At 38.8% G+C, this 12697-nt stretch overlaps 1 protein-coding gene across 1 annotated transcript in view; it reads left to right on the forward strand.

Annotated features, from left to right (window-relative positions):
- The window catches only part of HSD17B4 (hydroxysteroid 17-beta dehydrogenase 4), a 91925-nt gene that overhangs the window by 44781 nt on the left and 34447 nt on the right, over positions 1 to 12697 (forward strand). The window contains exons 15-17 of the mRNA XM_082652573.1: positions 590 to 661; positions 3537 to 3640; positions 7997 to 8062. Of these exons, the coding sequence (XP_082508699.1) occupies positions 590 to 661; positions 3537 to 3640; positions 7997 to 8062 (242 nt within the window). The remainder of the gene's footprint in view (positions 1 to 589; positions 662 to 3536; positions 3641 to 7996; positions 8063 to 12697) is intronic.

Below are 12697 nucleotides of genomic sequence, written 5' to 3' on the forward strand. Positions count from 1 at the left end.
CTCAAGTCTTGCCACATACTTAGACACTATTTTATGAGGCAGGGGTCATGCTGAAGTTTCTGGCTTGGCAGTTGGGTGGATAGTACCATTCATTCGTATAGGGAACAAAAGAGAAAAACAGCTTGGAGAAAAAGATTATGAGTTCACTCCCAAACAATTGTTAATCCATCAAGATTTAACATTACCAGTTAAATAATGGAACAGTCCCTTAAAGAACAGAGTAGTTAGAAAGAAACACTGTCTAATTGAAGCCCGTAGAGTAGAGATTTGAGAAGGAATGGGGTAGATGGTGTTGGCTGTATGCTTAACAAGTGTTCATTGAATGACTGAAAATTGTTACTTTTTACAACCTAATTTATCAGAATTATTGATGTTTCAGATTTGGTGATTCAGGTATTCTGATTGCTTTTAATGTTTATGATTCAACATTATATTGAAAATTATTCTAAATCATGATTTTTTAGTTTTGCTGAACTTACAGTGGAAGTTATGTTAATTTCTCTCATGTCCTCATATAACTTACGGTCTTTAAAACAGTCTCCTTATTTATTTATTTACTATTTATTTATTATTTTACTTCCCATTTTAGGAAAAGTAAAATGTGAAGCAGTTGTTGCTGATGTCCTGGATAAAGGATCCGGTTTAATAATTCTTATGGATGGTAACTCATTTCTAGTTCTTATAATAATATTGTTAGATTCATAGACTTTGTATGTAATACAATACTTTATCACAGAAGTTGATGAATAAGTTTCTATTTATCTTCCAATTGTGAGAAAGCAAGATTAGTGTTCTAAAAATTCACAGGCGTTTTTAGAAAATAAGGGAGGAGGGGGTGGTCCAGAGAGTGGGACATTTCAGGGGATTTGTAACAACATAACCAAAGCACAGAGGTGAGAAATGTGGCTGGTATAGCAAGCATAGAGGAGAATTATGCTTCCTAGATTATGTTTTTGGCAGGAATGAATACATAGACTGCCCTCAGTTGATAATTAAGCTATGTTGTAGATACTCTTTTCTATGTTAGCTCTTTGGAACTTGGAACATATTTGACCCCTGAATCATTCTTATAAATTGTAGTTAGGTTCTTAACCTTGCACATTCAAACCTGTTGAACTTATAATGTGGTTTAAACACCATAGCCACATTTTATTTGCAGTGGAAAAAAAGATTATAGTAGTTTAGTGAATGTTGAAATACTAGTATTTAAACATAAGCTAAAGATACATTGCTTAGAATTTATTTGTTTTAAAGTTTAAGAACAATAGAAATAGATAAGCATTATAAAAAATTTTGGAAATAGCAGTGGAAAGTTTAATATTGTCTGGTATTTGGAATATAGGCTTTATCATTTTTGTTCTAAATATACAGGAGGTTATACTGAATATGTTGTTTTGGAACTTGCCTTGTTTTTACTTAATAATATATTGAGAACATTTTTAATGCTCTTAAATATTTTTCTACTACATTGTTTTTGTTAACTCATAGTTTACAAAGTAAACTATGTATTTCATCATAGACACGTAGAACATGTGTCTGTTCTCTCTCTTTCCCTCTTCCTCCTTATCCCTCTTCTTTCTTTTTTAAGATTTTTGTATTTTCTAACCATTTCAAATATTGGCTAACATTTGGCTGCAACTCACCCAGTTTTCTTTTAGTCTTCTCACCATTCTACCAAATGTCTACCACAAAAAAGTTCTGCAGTAACCTTAGCTTTAATTTTTACTCTTCTTTCTTGATCTACTCCATTTATTTAGCTATAGCTTAGTAATGGATAATAATGTATTAGAATTTGTAGATAAAATATAGATGGAATTAGATATCCAATTTTCTGTGTAATAAGGGTAAAAGTCTTATTTTAAATACAAATCACCATGACTTCCATTATTTTTTGTTATAATTATAGTTTTCCTTATTATACAATTCAAAATCATATTCCTAGTTTTATAGTGCTGGTGATTTAGGTGATGCTCAAACTGTCACCAGGAAAGTAGTCAGTAGAAAGAGGGACAGCTGTCTTTCATTCATTACTTGCTTACTTATTCACTAACTTGCTCAATCACATCGTTTGTTCATTGATTTACTAATTAATTTAATACCTATTTATTAGGTGCCTTTTCTGTCCCAGTTACTGTTCTAATTGCTGGGAATATGATGGTGAGCAAAAAAGCCATGATCCTGCCCTCCTGAAGCTTATACCTTCATTCTCACTTATTTATTCTTTTACATTCCAGGCTCTATTGAGGACTTCAGCAGAATGTTTGAAAATTTGGGAGTGTGGTTATCTGTATTTTATTTTAATTTTTAAATTTTATTGAATTTTAGTGGATTTACAATGTTGTGTTAAATTCTGCTGTACAGCAAAGTGATTTAGTTATACATATATACATTCTTTTTCATATTCTTTTCCATTATGGCTTATCACAGGATATTGAATATAGTTCCATGTGCAATACAGTAGGACCTTGTTGTTTATCCATCCTATATATAATAGTTTCCATCTGCTAATCCGAAACTCCCAATCCATCCCTCCACCACCTTCCTTTCCCCTAGGCAACCACAAGTCTGTTCTCTATATCTCTGAGTCTATTCCTGTTTTGTAGATATGTTCATTTGTGTCATATTTTAGATTCCACATATAAGTGATATATGGTATTTTTCTCTTTCTGACTTCTCTTGGTATGATAATCTCTAGGTGCATCCGTGTTGCTGCAAATGGCATTATTTCAGTCTTTTTTATGGCTGAGTAATATTCCAGTGTGTGTGTGTGTGTGTGTGTGTGTGTGTGTGTGTGTGTGTGTGTGTGTATATCACATCTTCTTTATCCATCTGTTGATGGACTTTTAGGTTGTTTCCATGTCTTGGCTATTGTAAATAGTGTTGCTATGAACATAGGGGTGCATGCATCTTTTTGAATTATAGTTTTGTCTGGATATATGCCTAGGAGCGGGATTGCTGGATCCTATGGCAATTCTATTTTTAGTTTTTTGAGGAACCTCCATAGTGGCTGTACCGATTTACATTCCTACCAACAGTGTAGGAGAGTTCCCTTTTCTCCACACCCTCTCCAGCATTTGTTATTTGTAGACTTTTTAATGTTGGTCATTCTGACCAGTATGAGGTGGTACCTCATTGTAGTTTTGATTTGCATTCCTCTAATAATTAGCGATGATGAGCATCTTTTCATGTGCGTTAGTCTGCATTTTATAGTGGAATTGTTTGAAAGGTTTGAGAAGGAGAGAATTGAAATACGAAAGGCAGTTGGGGAACTTTAAGAAGAGGTGAGATGAACTGCTGTTTCATAGTCAAGAAAGGATTTGTCAAGATCCTCTTCTCTCTGCCTTCCAGAGACTGGTAGTGAGTGATTAAAATGAGTGCTCTGTATCCCAAACCTGGGTGTCTTTAAATTGCAAAGCCTTTTAGTAATTGGATTTTGTTTCTGAAACTTTTCAAAGGATTGTTGATCATATATTGGGTAACTAGTTATGTCTTTTGGTAATAACCTCTTTTCTTTTTTTCTTTCATTTACTTTTCAGTCTACTCTTATTCTGGGGAGGAACTTATATGTTATAATCAGTTCTCCATCTTTGTTGTTGGCTCTGGAGGCTTTGGTGGAAAACGGATGTCAGACAAAGCTAAGGTAGGCTATGACTTCATAAGCAAGATACATGTGTCGTTAAGGATCCTTATCTGTATTTTGAACTTACCATATTGTAATTTCATAGAGTAGGGCTTCAGTAGTCCACACTTCTTTGAATCAGAATGTGTTCCTTGGATTTGAAATGCTGTTTATATTTGTATATTTTAATATATAACATATGTTATATATAGAAAAGTCTGGCTGACGTAAGTGTAATGTAGCTGAGGTAACTATGGGAATATCTTTGCTTTCTTATGCAAACTTTGCCTGCATCCAAAACTCTTTAGAAAAACCTAACACATACAAGTGATCCTTGTATAAATGCAAATCATCATTCATTAAATGACTTGAGCATTTCTCTTGTATAAAACAATTCTAGTTACTCTTTAGTTCTCAAATTCTATCCAAAAACATATTTTTTTTCCTAAAAATATTTTGTAAATTGGATTTTACATCAATTTAACCTAGCTTTTACCTCTGCCCTCAGTTCCCAGAATAGGGCCGCACTGTCTTCCTAGGAGGACCAGCCCACTCATTTTTCCTATTACCTCCACACCAGCTCCCCAGCCCCAGCTTGTGTTGCAGAAGCTCAATTCCAGGTAAAAGTGGCTGAGAGTTACGGGGCTGTCTTCCTTCACCCCGCCCCTACTTGTAGGGTGGAGACTGTGTTCCACCGTGGCAGGCTGAGAACACGAGGGCCCTGATAACTCTTGCCCAGCCTGCTCATAGGGTTGTGGTCCCCTGCTACTAGAGGCAAGCTGAGAAGACCAGAAGCTCCTCCCTTGCCTAGGACTCTTCTTGTAAAGTGAGGATGTCACTTGGAGAGAAGTGGGCCACGATGCTTGCCCTCATGTCCGTTGCAGTGGTGCAGAGGTTTGGCCTGGGGGGCAAGGCAGGCTGTAATAATATAGAGAGCTCTGAAGCTCTTCCCACGGAAACTGACTCATTTTGGTACCAAGTATTTGGAAGCTCAAAAGTAAGGATGGTTTCAAAAACAGTGTTACTTTAGTGATAATCAAGAGGAGGCTGGTAGCTCCATGAAAGCAGTAAACTAAACTAGTCCAACTAGAAATTTGCTAGAGAGAACCATGGGAAGACAGCTAAGAAGAGTCATCATGGGATCATAACAAACCTCAAAGACTGGCCTCAAAGACTACACCTCCAAAAAGGCCTGACTTTAATTGGATCAGATTGTGGAACAATTTATGCCCCAGGGCACTGTTGAAAATAATAGAACAGTCATCTGTCAATTTGTGAAGCTGAACAGCTGGACAGACAGTTTAACAGAGAGATCAGGGAGAGATCTGCTAAAACCACTGTCATCCATCCCAGGCTGACTGTGCTTGCCCAAGGCTGTACCCTCTGAGGAGCAACATCAGAGTCTGCACACTGTGGGGGAAATGTACTTAAATAGTCTAGCCAAGTCACTAAACAAATAAACAAGTTAACAATAACAACAAGCCCTGGAAGGGGAAAGGGGTCTCAGTATCCAGAGTTGCTGCAATATGTTATCTAAAGTATCCAGTTACCAACAAAAATTACAAGATCTGAAAGAAATAAAAGAGTATGACCCATATATACGAAAAAACAAAACAAAACAGGCAACAGAGATTGCTTTTGAGAAGACTTAATAGGAAAAGATTTCAAAGCATTTATTGTAAATATAGTCAAAGAACTAAAGGAAACCATGCTTAAAGAAGTAAAGTGTGTAAAGAAGTAAAGTATGATGACAGTGTCTCATCAAATAGAGAAAAATTGGGGAATTCCCCAGTGGTCCAGTGGTTAGCACTCCGCACTTCCACTGCAGGGGGCACGGGTTCAGTCCCTGGTTGGGGAACTAAGATCCTGCAAGATGCGTGTTGTGGCTCAGAAAAAAAAAAAGAGAGAAAGAAATCAATAAATAGAAATTATATAAAAAAAGAACCAAATAGAAGTAGTTCTCGAACTGAAAGTACAATAACTGAAATGAAGAATTTACTAGAGGGTCTCAACAGTAGATTTGAAGTGGCAGAATTAAAATCAAAAAGCTTGAAGATCGATCAATCTATTTCTGTCTGAAGAACAGAAAGAAAAAAGGTGAAGAAAAAGAATGAAGAGGCTCAGAGAAATGTGAAATACCATTAAGTACACCAGCTTTTATGTAATGGGCATACCAGAAAGAGAGGAGAGAGAAAGAAGCAGAAAATATAATTGAAGGAACAATGGCATTGATGAAAAACGTTGATCTACACATCCAAGAAGCTCAACTGCTCCAATTAGGATATAAATGCAAAAAGGAAAATCTAAATAGACATTTCTCCAAAGAAGACATATAGATGGCCAAAAAGCACATGAAAACATGCTCAACATCACTAATTATTAGAGAAATGCAAATCAAAACTATGAGTATCACCTCACACTGGTTAGAATGGCCATCATCAAAAAATCTACAAACAATGAATGCTGGAGAGGGTGTGGAGAAAAGGGAACCCTTTTGCACTGTTGGTGGGAATGTAAATTGATACAGCCACTACGAAGAACAGTATGGAGGTTCCTTAAGAAACTAAAAATAGAGTTAGCATATGATCCAGCAATCCCACTACTGGGCATACATCTGGAGAAAACCATGCACCCCAATGTTCATAGCAGCACTGTTTACAATAGCCAGGACATGGAGGCAACCTAAATGTCCATCAGCAGAGGAATGGGGGCTTCCCTGGTGGTGCAGTGGTTAAGAATCCGCCTGCCAATTCAGGGGACACAGGTTCAAGTCCTGGTCTGGGAAGATCCCACGTGCCGTGAAGCAACTAAGCCCATGCAGCACAACTACTGAGTCTGTGCTCTAGCACCCACGAGCCACAACTACTGAGCCTGCGGGCCACAACTACTGAAGCCTGCATGCCTAGAGCCTGTGCTCCGCAACAAGAAAAGACACCGCAATGAGAAGCCTGCACACTGCAATGAAGAGTAGCCCCCGCTCACTGCAACTAGAGAAAGCCTGCACACAGCAACAAAGATCCAACACAGCCAAAAAATAAATAAATAAATAAATAAATTTATTAAAAAAAAAGATTTATGCACTTAAAAAAGAAAAGAGGAATGGATAAAGAAGATGTGGTACATATATACAATGGAATATTACTCAGCCATAAAGAAGAATGAAATAATGCCATTTGCAGGAACATGGATGGACCTAGAGCCTGCCATACTGAGTGAAGTAAGTCAGATAAAGACAAATATCATATGATATCACTTACATGCAGAATCTGAAAAAAAACCCGATACAAATGAACTTCTTTACAAAACAGAAATAGAGCCACAGATGTAGAAAACAAACTTATAGTTACCAGGGGGGAAATGGTGGGGGAGTGATAATTTGGGAGATTGGAATTGACATATACATACTACTATATATAAAACAGATAACTAATAAGGACTTAACTATATAGCACAGGGAACTCTACTCAATACTCTGTAAGGACCTATATGGGAAAAGAATCTAAAAAAGGGTGGAGATATATGTGTGTATATGTGTATATGTATATGTGTATATGTGTGTATATATATATATATATATATATGTATATATATAAAAAACTGATTCACTTTGCTGTACACCTGAAATTAACACAACATTGTAAATCAACTATACTGCAATAAAAATTAAAAAGAAAATAAATGCAAAGAGATCCACAATCTTGGTAAAGTGCATTTAAAGATTAAATCAATATAGATGTGAATTGTTTGTCTAATTCTTACAGTTACTGTCATCTTTTGCATTGGGAAAAGAGTCTTTACCTTTTTCTCCTTTGTGGCCTAGAGAATGGATCTGCTTATATAATTCCTTTCATTAAACAAGGTCATTTCAGGGATCTTAATGTAGATGAAGCTAGCAGTTATGAAATTTTAAATGTCATTATGTGCTGAAAATAAAATATTAAAATAAACTTTTTATCCAGTTTGCAGATTTTGTTACAGTCAGCCCTCCAAATCCGTGGGTTCTGTATCCACAGGTTTGGCATCTGCAGATTGAATCAACTGTGGATCAAAAATATTCAGAAAAAAAAATTCCAGAAAGTTCCCAAACTATTTACACAGCATTTACATTGTATTAGGTATTATAAGTAATCTATGCACATCCTCCCAAGTATATGGGAGGATGTGCATAGATTATATGCAAATACTACACCGCTTTTATATAAGGGATTTGAGCATCTGCACATCTTGGTATCCATGAAGGGGTCCTGGAACCAATCACCCTTGGAAACTGAGGGATGACTGTATATTGAAACATGGTTGTTTATCAAATATCTGTTTGGGTAAAGAGAATAACAATTATTTTGTTATTATTTAACGTGTAATGTTTTTTGATCTCAGGTAGCTGTAGCCATACCTAATAGACCTCCTGATGCTGTACTTACAGATACCACCTCACTTAATCAGGTAAGAATTTTTTTTTTAACATCTTTATTGGAGTATAATTGCTTTACAATGGTGTGTTAGTTTCTGCTTTACAACAAAATGAATCAGTTATATATATACGTATGTTCCCATATCTCTTCCCTCTTGCGTCTCCCTCCCTCCCACCCTCCCTATCCCACCCCTCCAGGCGGTCACAAAGCACCGAGCCGATCTCCCTGTGCTATGCGGCTGCTTCCCACTAGCTATCTACCTTACGTTTGGTAGTGTATATATGTCCATGCCTCTCTCTCACTTTGTCACAGCTTACCCTTCCCCCTCCCCATATCCTCAAGTCCATTCTCTAGTAGGTCTGTGTCTTTATTACTGTCTTACCCCTACGTTCTTCATGACATTTTTTTCCCTTAAATTCCATATATATGTGTTAGCATACGGTATTTGTCTCTCTCTTTCTCACTTACTTCACTCTATATGACAGACTCTAGGTCCATCCACCTCATTACAAATAGCTCAATTTCGTTTCTTTTTATGGCTAATATTCCATTGTATATATGTGCCACATCTTCTTTATCCATTCATCCGATGATGGGCACTTAGGTTGTTTCCATCTCCGGGCTATTGTAAATAGAGCTGCAATGAACATTTTGGTACATGACTCTTTTTGAATTATGGTTTTCTCAGGGTATATGCCTAGTAGTGGGATTGCTGGGTCATATGGTAGTTCTATTTGTAGTTTTTTAAGGAACCTCCATACTGTTCTCCACAGTGGCTGTATCAATTTACATTCCCACCAACAGTGCAAGAGGGTTCCCTTTTCTCCACACCCTGTCCAGCATTTATTGTTTCTAGATTTTTTGATGATGGCCATTCTGACTGGTGTGAGATGATATCTCATTGTAGTTTTGATTTGCATTTCTCTTTGGATTTGCATTTCTCCTTGGATTTATCCTGTATGGGACTCTCTGTGCTTCCTGGACTTGATTTACTATTTCCTTTCCCATATTAGGGAAGTTTTCAACTATAATCTCTTCAAATATTTTCTCAGTCCCTTTCTTTTTCTCTTCTTCTTCTGGAACCCCTATAATTCGAATGTTGGTGTGTTTAATGTTGTCCCAGAGGTCTCTGAGACTGTCCTCAGTTCTTTTCATTTTTTTTTCTTTATTCTGCTCTGCAGTAGTTATTTCCACTATTTTATCTTCCAGGTCACTTATCCATTCTTCTGCCTCAGTTATTCTGCTATTGATCCCATCTAGAGTATTTTTCATTTAATTTATTGTGTTGTACGTCGTTGTTTGTTTCATCTTTAGTTCTTCTAGGTCCTTGTTAAATGTTTCTTGCATTTTGTCTATTCTATTTCCAAGATTTTGGATCATCTTTACTATCATTATTCTGAATTCTTTTTCAGGTAGACTGCCTATTTCTTCTTCATTTGTTAGGTCTGGTGGGTTTTTATCTTGCTCCTTCATCTGCTGTGTGATTTTCTGTCTTCTCATTTTGCTTATCTTACTGTGTTTGGGGTCTCCTTTTTGCAGGCTGCATGTTCGTAGTTCCCGTTGTTTTTGGTGTCTGTCCCCAGTGGCTAAGGTTGGTTCAGTGGGTTGTGTAGGCTTCCTGGTGGAGGGGACTAGTGCCTGTGTTCTGGTGGATGAGGCTGGATCTTGTCTTTCTGGTGGGCAGGTCCACGTCTGGTGGTGTGTTTTGGGGTGTCTGTGGACTTATTATGATTTTAGGCAGCCTCTCTGCTAATGGGTGGGGTTGTGTTCCTGTCTTGCTAGTTGTTTGGCATAGGATGCCCAGCACTGTAGCTTGCTGGTCGTTGAGTGAAGCTGGGTGCTGGCATTGAGGTGGAGATCTCTGGGAGATTTTCGCCATTTGATATTACGTGGAGCTGGGAGGTCTCTTGTGGACCAGTGTCCTGAAGCTGGCTGTCCCACCTCATTGGCACAACTCTGACGCCTGGCTGGAGCACCAAGAGACTGTCCTCCACACAGCTCAGAATAAAAGGGAGAAAAAGTAGAAAGAAAGAATTAGTAGAGGTAGAAAGAAAGAAAGAAAGAAGGGAGGGAGGGAGGGAGGAAGGAAGGAAGGAGGGAAGGAAGGAAAAAAGAAAGAAAGAAGATAAAGTAAATAAAATAAAGTAAGATAAAATATAATAAAGTTATTAAAATAAAAATATAATTATTAAGAGAAAAAACAAAAAAAAATGGACGGATAGAACCCTAGGACAAATGGTGGAAGCAAAGCTATACAGACAAAATCTCACACAGAAGCATACACAGACACGCTCACAAAAAGAGGAAAAGGGGAAAAAAATCATAAATCTTGCTCTCAAAGTCCACCTTCTCAATTTGGATGATTCGTTGTCTAAAGGAGATAAGGAAGGAAAGTAAGAACGAAGATAAAGTAAAATAAAAGAAAGTTATTAAAATAAAAACTAATTATTAAGAAAAACAAACAAAAAACGGACAGATAGAACCCTTGGACAAATGGTGGAAGCAAAGCTATAAAGACAAAATCTCACACAGAAGCATACACATACACACTCACAAAAAGAGGAAAAGGGGAAAAAAATCATAAATCTTGCTCTCAAAGTCCACCTCCTCAATTTGGGATGATTGGTTGTCTATTCATGTATTCCACAGATGCAGGGTACATCAAGTTGATTGTGGAGCTTTAATCTGCTGCTTCTGAGGCTGCTGGGAGAGATTTCTCTTTCTCTTCTTTGTTCTCACAGCTCACTGGGGCTCAGCTTTGGATTTGGCCCCGCCTCTGCATGTAGGTCGCCGGAGGGCGTCTGTTCTTCGCTCAGACAGGACAGGGTTAAAGGAGCCGCTGATTCGGGGGCTCTGGCTCACTCAGGCTGGGGGGAGGGAGGGGCACGGATGCGTGGCGAGCCTGCGGCGGCACAGGCCGGCATGACGTTGTACCAGCCTGAGGCGCGCCGTGCGTTCTCCCGCGGAAGTTGTCTCTGGATCACGGGACCCTGGCACTGGCGGGCTGCACAGGCTCCCCGGAAGTGGGGTGTGGATGGCACACAGGCTTCTTGGTGGCGGTAGCAGCAGCTTTAGCGTCTCATGCCCGTCTCTGGGGTCCGCGCTTTTAGCCGCGGCTCGCGCCCATCTCTGGAGCTCCTTTAAGCAGCGTTCTTAATCCCCTCTCCTCGAGCACCAGGAAACAAAGAGGGAAGAAAAAGTCTCTTGCCTCTTCGGCAGGTCCAGACTTTTCCCGGACTCCCTCCCGGCCAGCCGTGGTGCACTAATCCCCTGCAGTCTGTGTTCACGCCGCCAACCCCAGTCCTTTCCCGGCGCTCCGACCGAAGCCCGAGCCTCAGCTCCCAGCCCCGCTCGCCCCAGCGAGTGAGCAGACAAGCCTCTCGGGCTGGTGAGTGCCAGTCGGCCCTGATCCTCTGTGTGGGAATCTCTTCGCTTTGCCCCCCGCACCCCTGTTGCTGTGCTCTCCTCCGCGGCTCCGAAGCTTCCCTCTCCGCCATCCACAGTCTGCCCGCGAAGGAGCTTCCTAGTGTGTGGAAACATTTCCTCCTTCACAGCTCCCTCCCACTGGTGAGGTCCCGTCCCTATTCTTTTGCCTCTGCTTATTCTTTTTTCTTTTGCCCTACCCAGGTACGTGGGGGGGTTTCTTGCCTTTTGGGAGGTCTGAGGTCTTCTGTCAGCGTTCAGTAGGTGTTCTGTAGGAGTTGTTCCACGTGTAGATGTATTTCTGGTGTATCTGTGGGGAGGAGGGTGATTTCCGCGTCTTACTCTTCCGCCATCTTCCTGGAAGCCTCCAGAATGTATTTTTGAAAAGTGATAAAGCCACCTGACTCCTGACACTTTTTGATTTATAACTCTGATACCCTGTAATTTTGTGATTCCAAAAGTAGTGGCTGTGTTCTGAGTATCCACTAGGTATCAAAAAAAATGTAAAATGGCTTTTCATTAGTCAATTGAAAAAGCGTTATGCTTTGTTGGCAGTGGATTGCTTGCCTTAAGGAGACTGCCTAGCTTAGTAGTGAAGAATTTCATTAAAGCCTTAGAGAGCAGGATAAAATAAAAGGCAAATTTCAGTTATCCTTTCTTCTATTGGAAAAGAAAACTGAGCTACATTGCTTCGAGAGAGATTATTTTATGCTAACTTTAGTGGACAGGTACAGTAAAGCATCGGAGAAGGAGTAGATGATTTAATCTCTTTTGTTTGGCGTAAATAATATGTTTTCTGATGGAGGAGTTAAAATGCCCTGTCAGTTAACAAATTCTGTAAGCATGCAAAGATTTATCTAAGAAACAAAAGGTGACCATAAAGATGAGAAAAGCAACTTTGTTTTTGAGAGACCTGAAGATTCTTCCCTATGATGGCCAGAATACTAACCATGCAGACATAGAACAGAATTTGTAAAGCTCTGAAGTTATGCTGTGAATAAGCAGGTAATGACAGCACATTATTTGTAAAATTCACTTATTTTTTGATACTAATTTTGATATACTTGATATGAGAACTGCAGGATTTATGTGTGCTGGCAAATAGGAATATAATTTCATGAGCCAGAAAGAATTAAGTTTGGAATACATTAATTGTATTTTTTTATACACTATATAATTGGGTGATAGAACAATACTTTCTACCTCAGATTAGTTTTTGCCTTTAAATGTTCTTCCTATCCCT

Source organism: Grampus griseus, assembly GCF_964374135.1.
Source record: "Grampus griseus genome assembly, chromosome: 3".
Classification (NCBI taxonomy): Eukaryota; Metazoa; Chordata; class Mammalia; order Artiodactyla; family Delphinidae; genus Grampus; species Grampus griseus.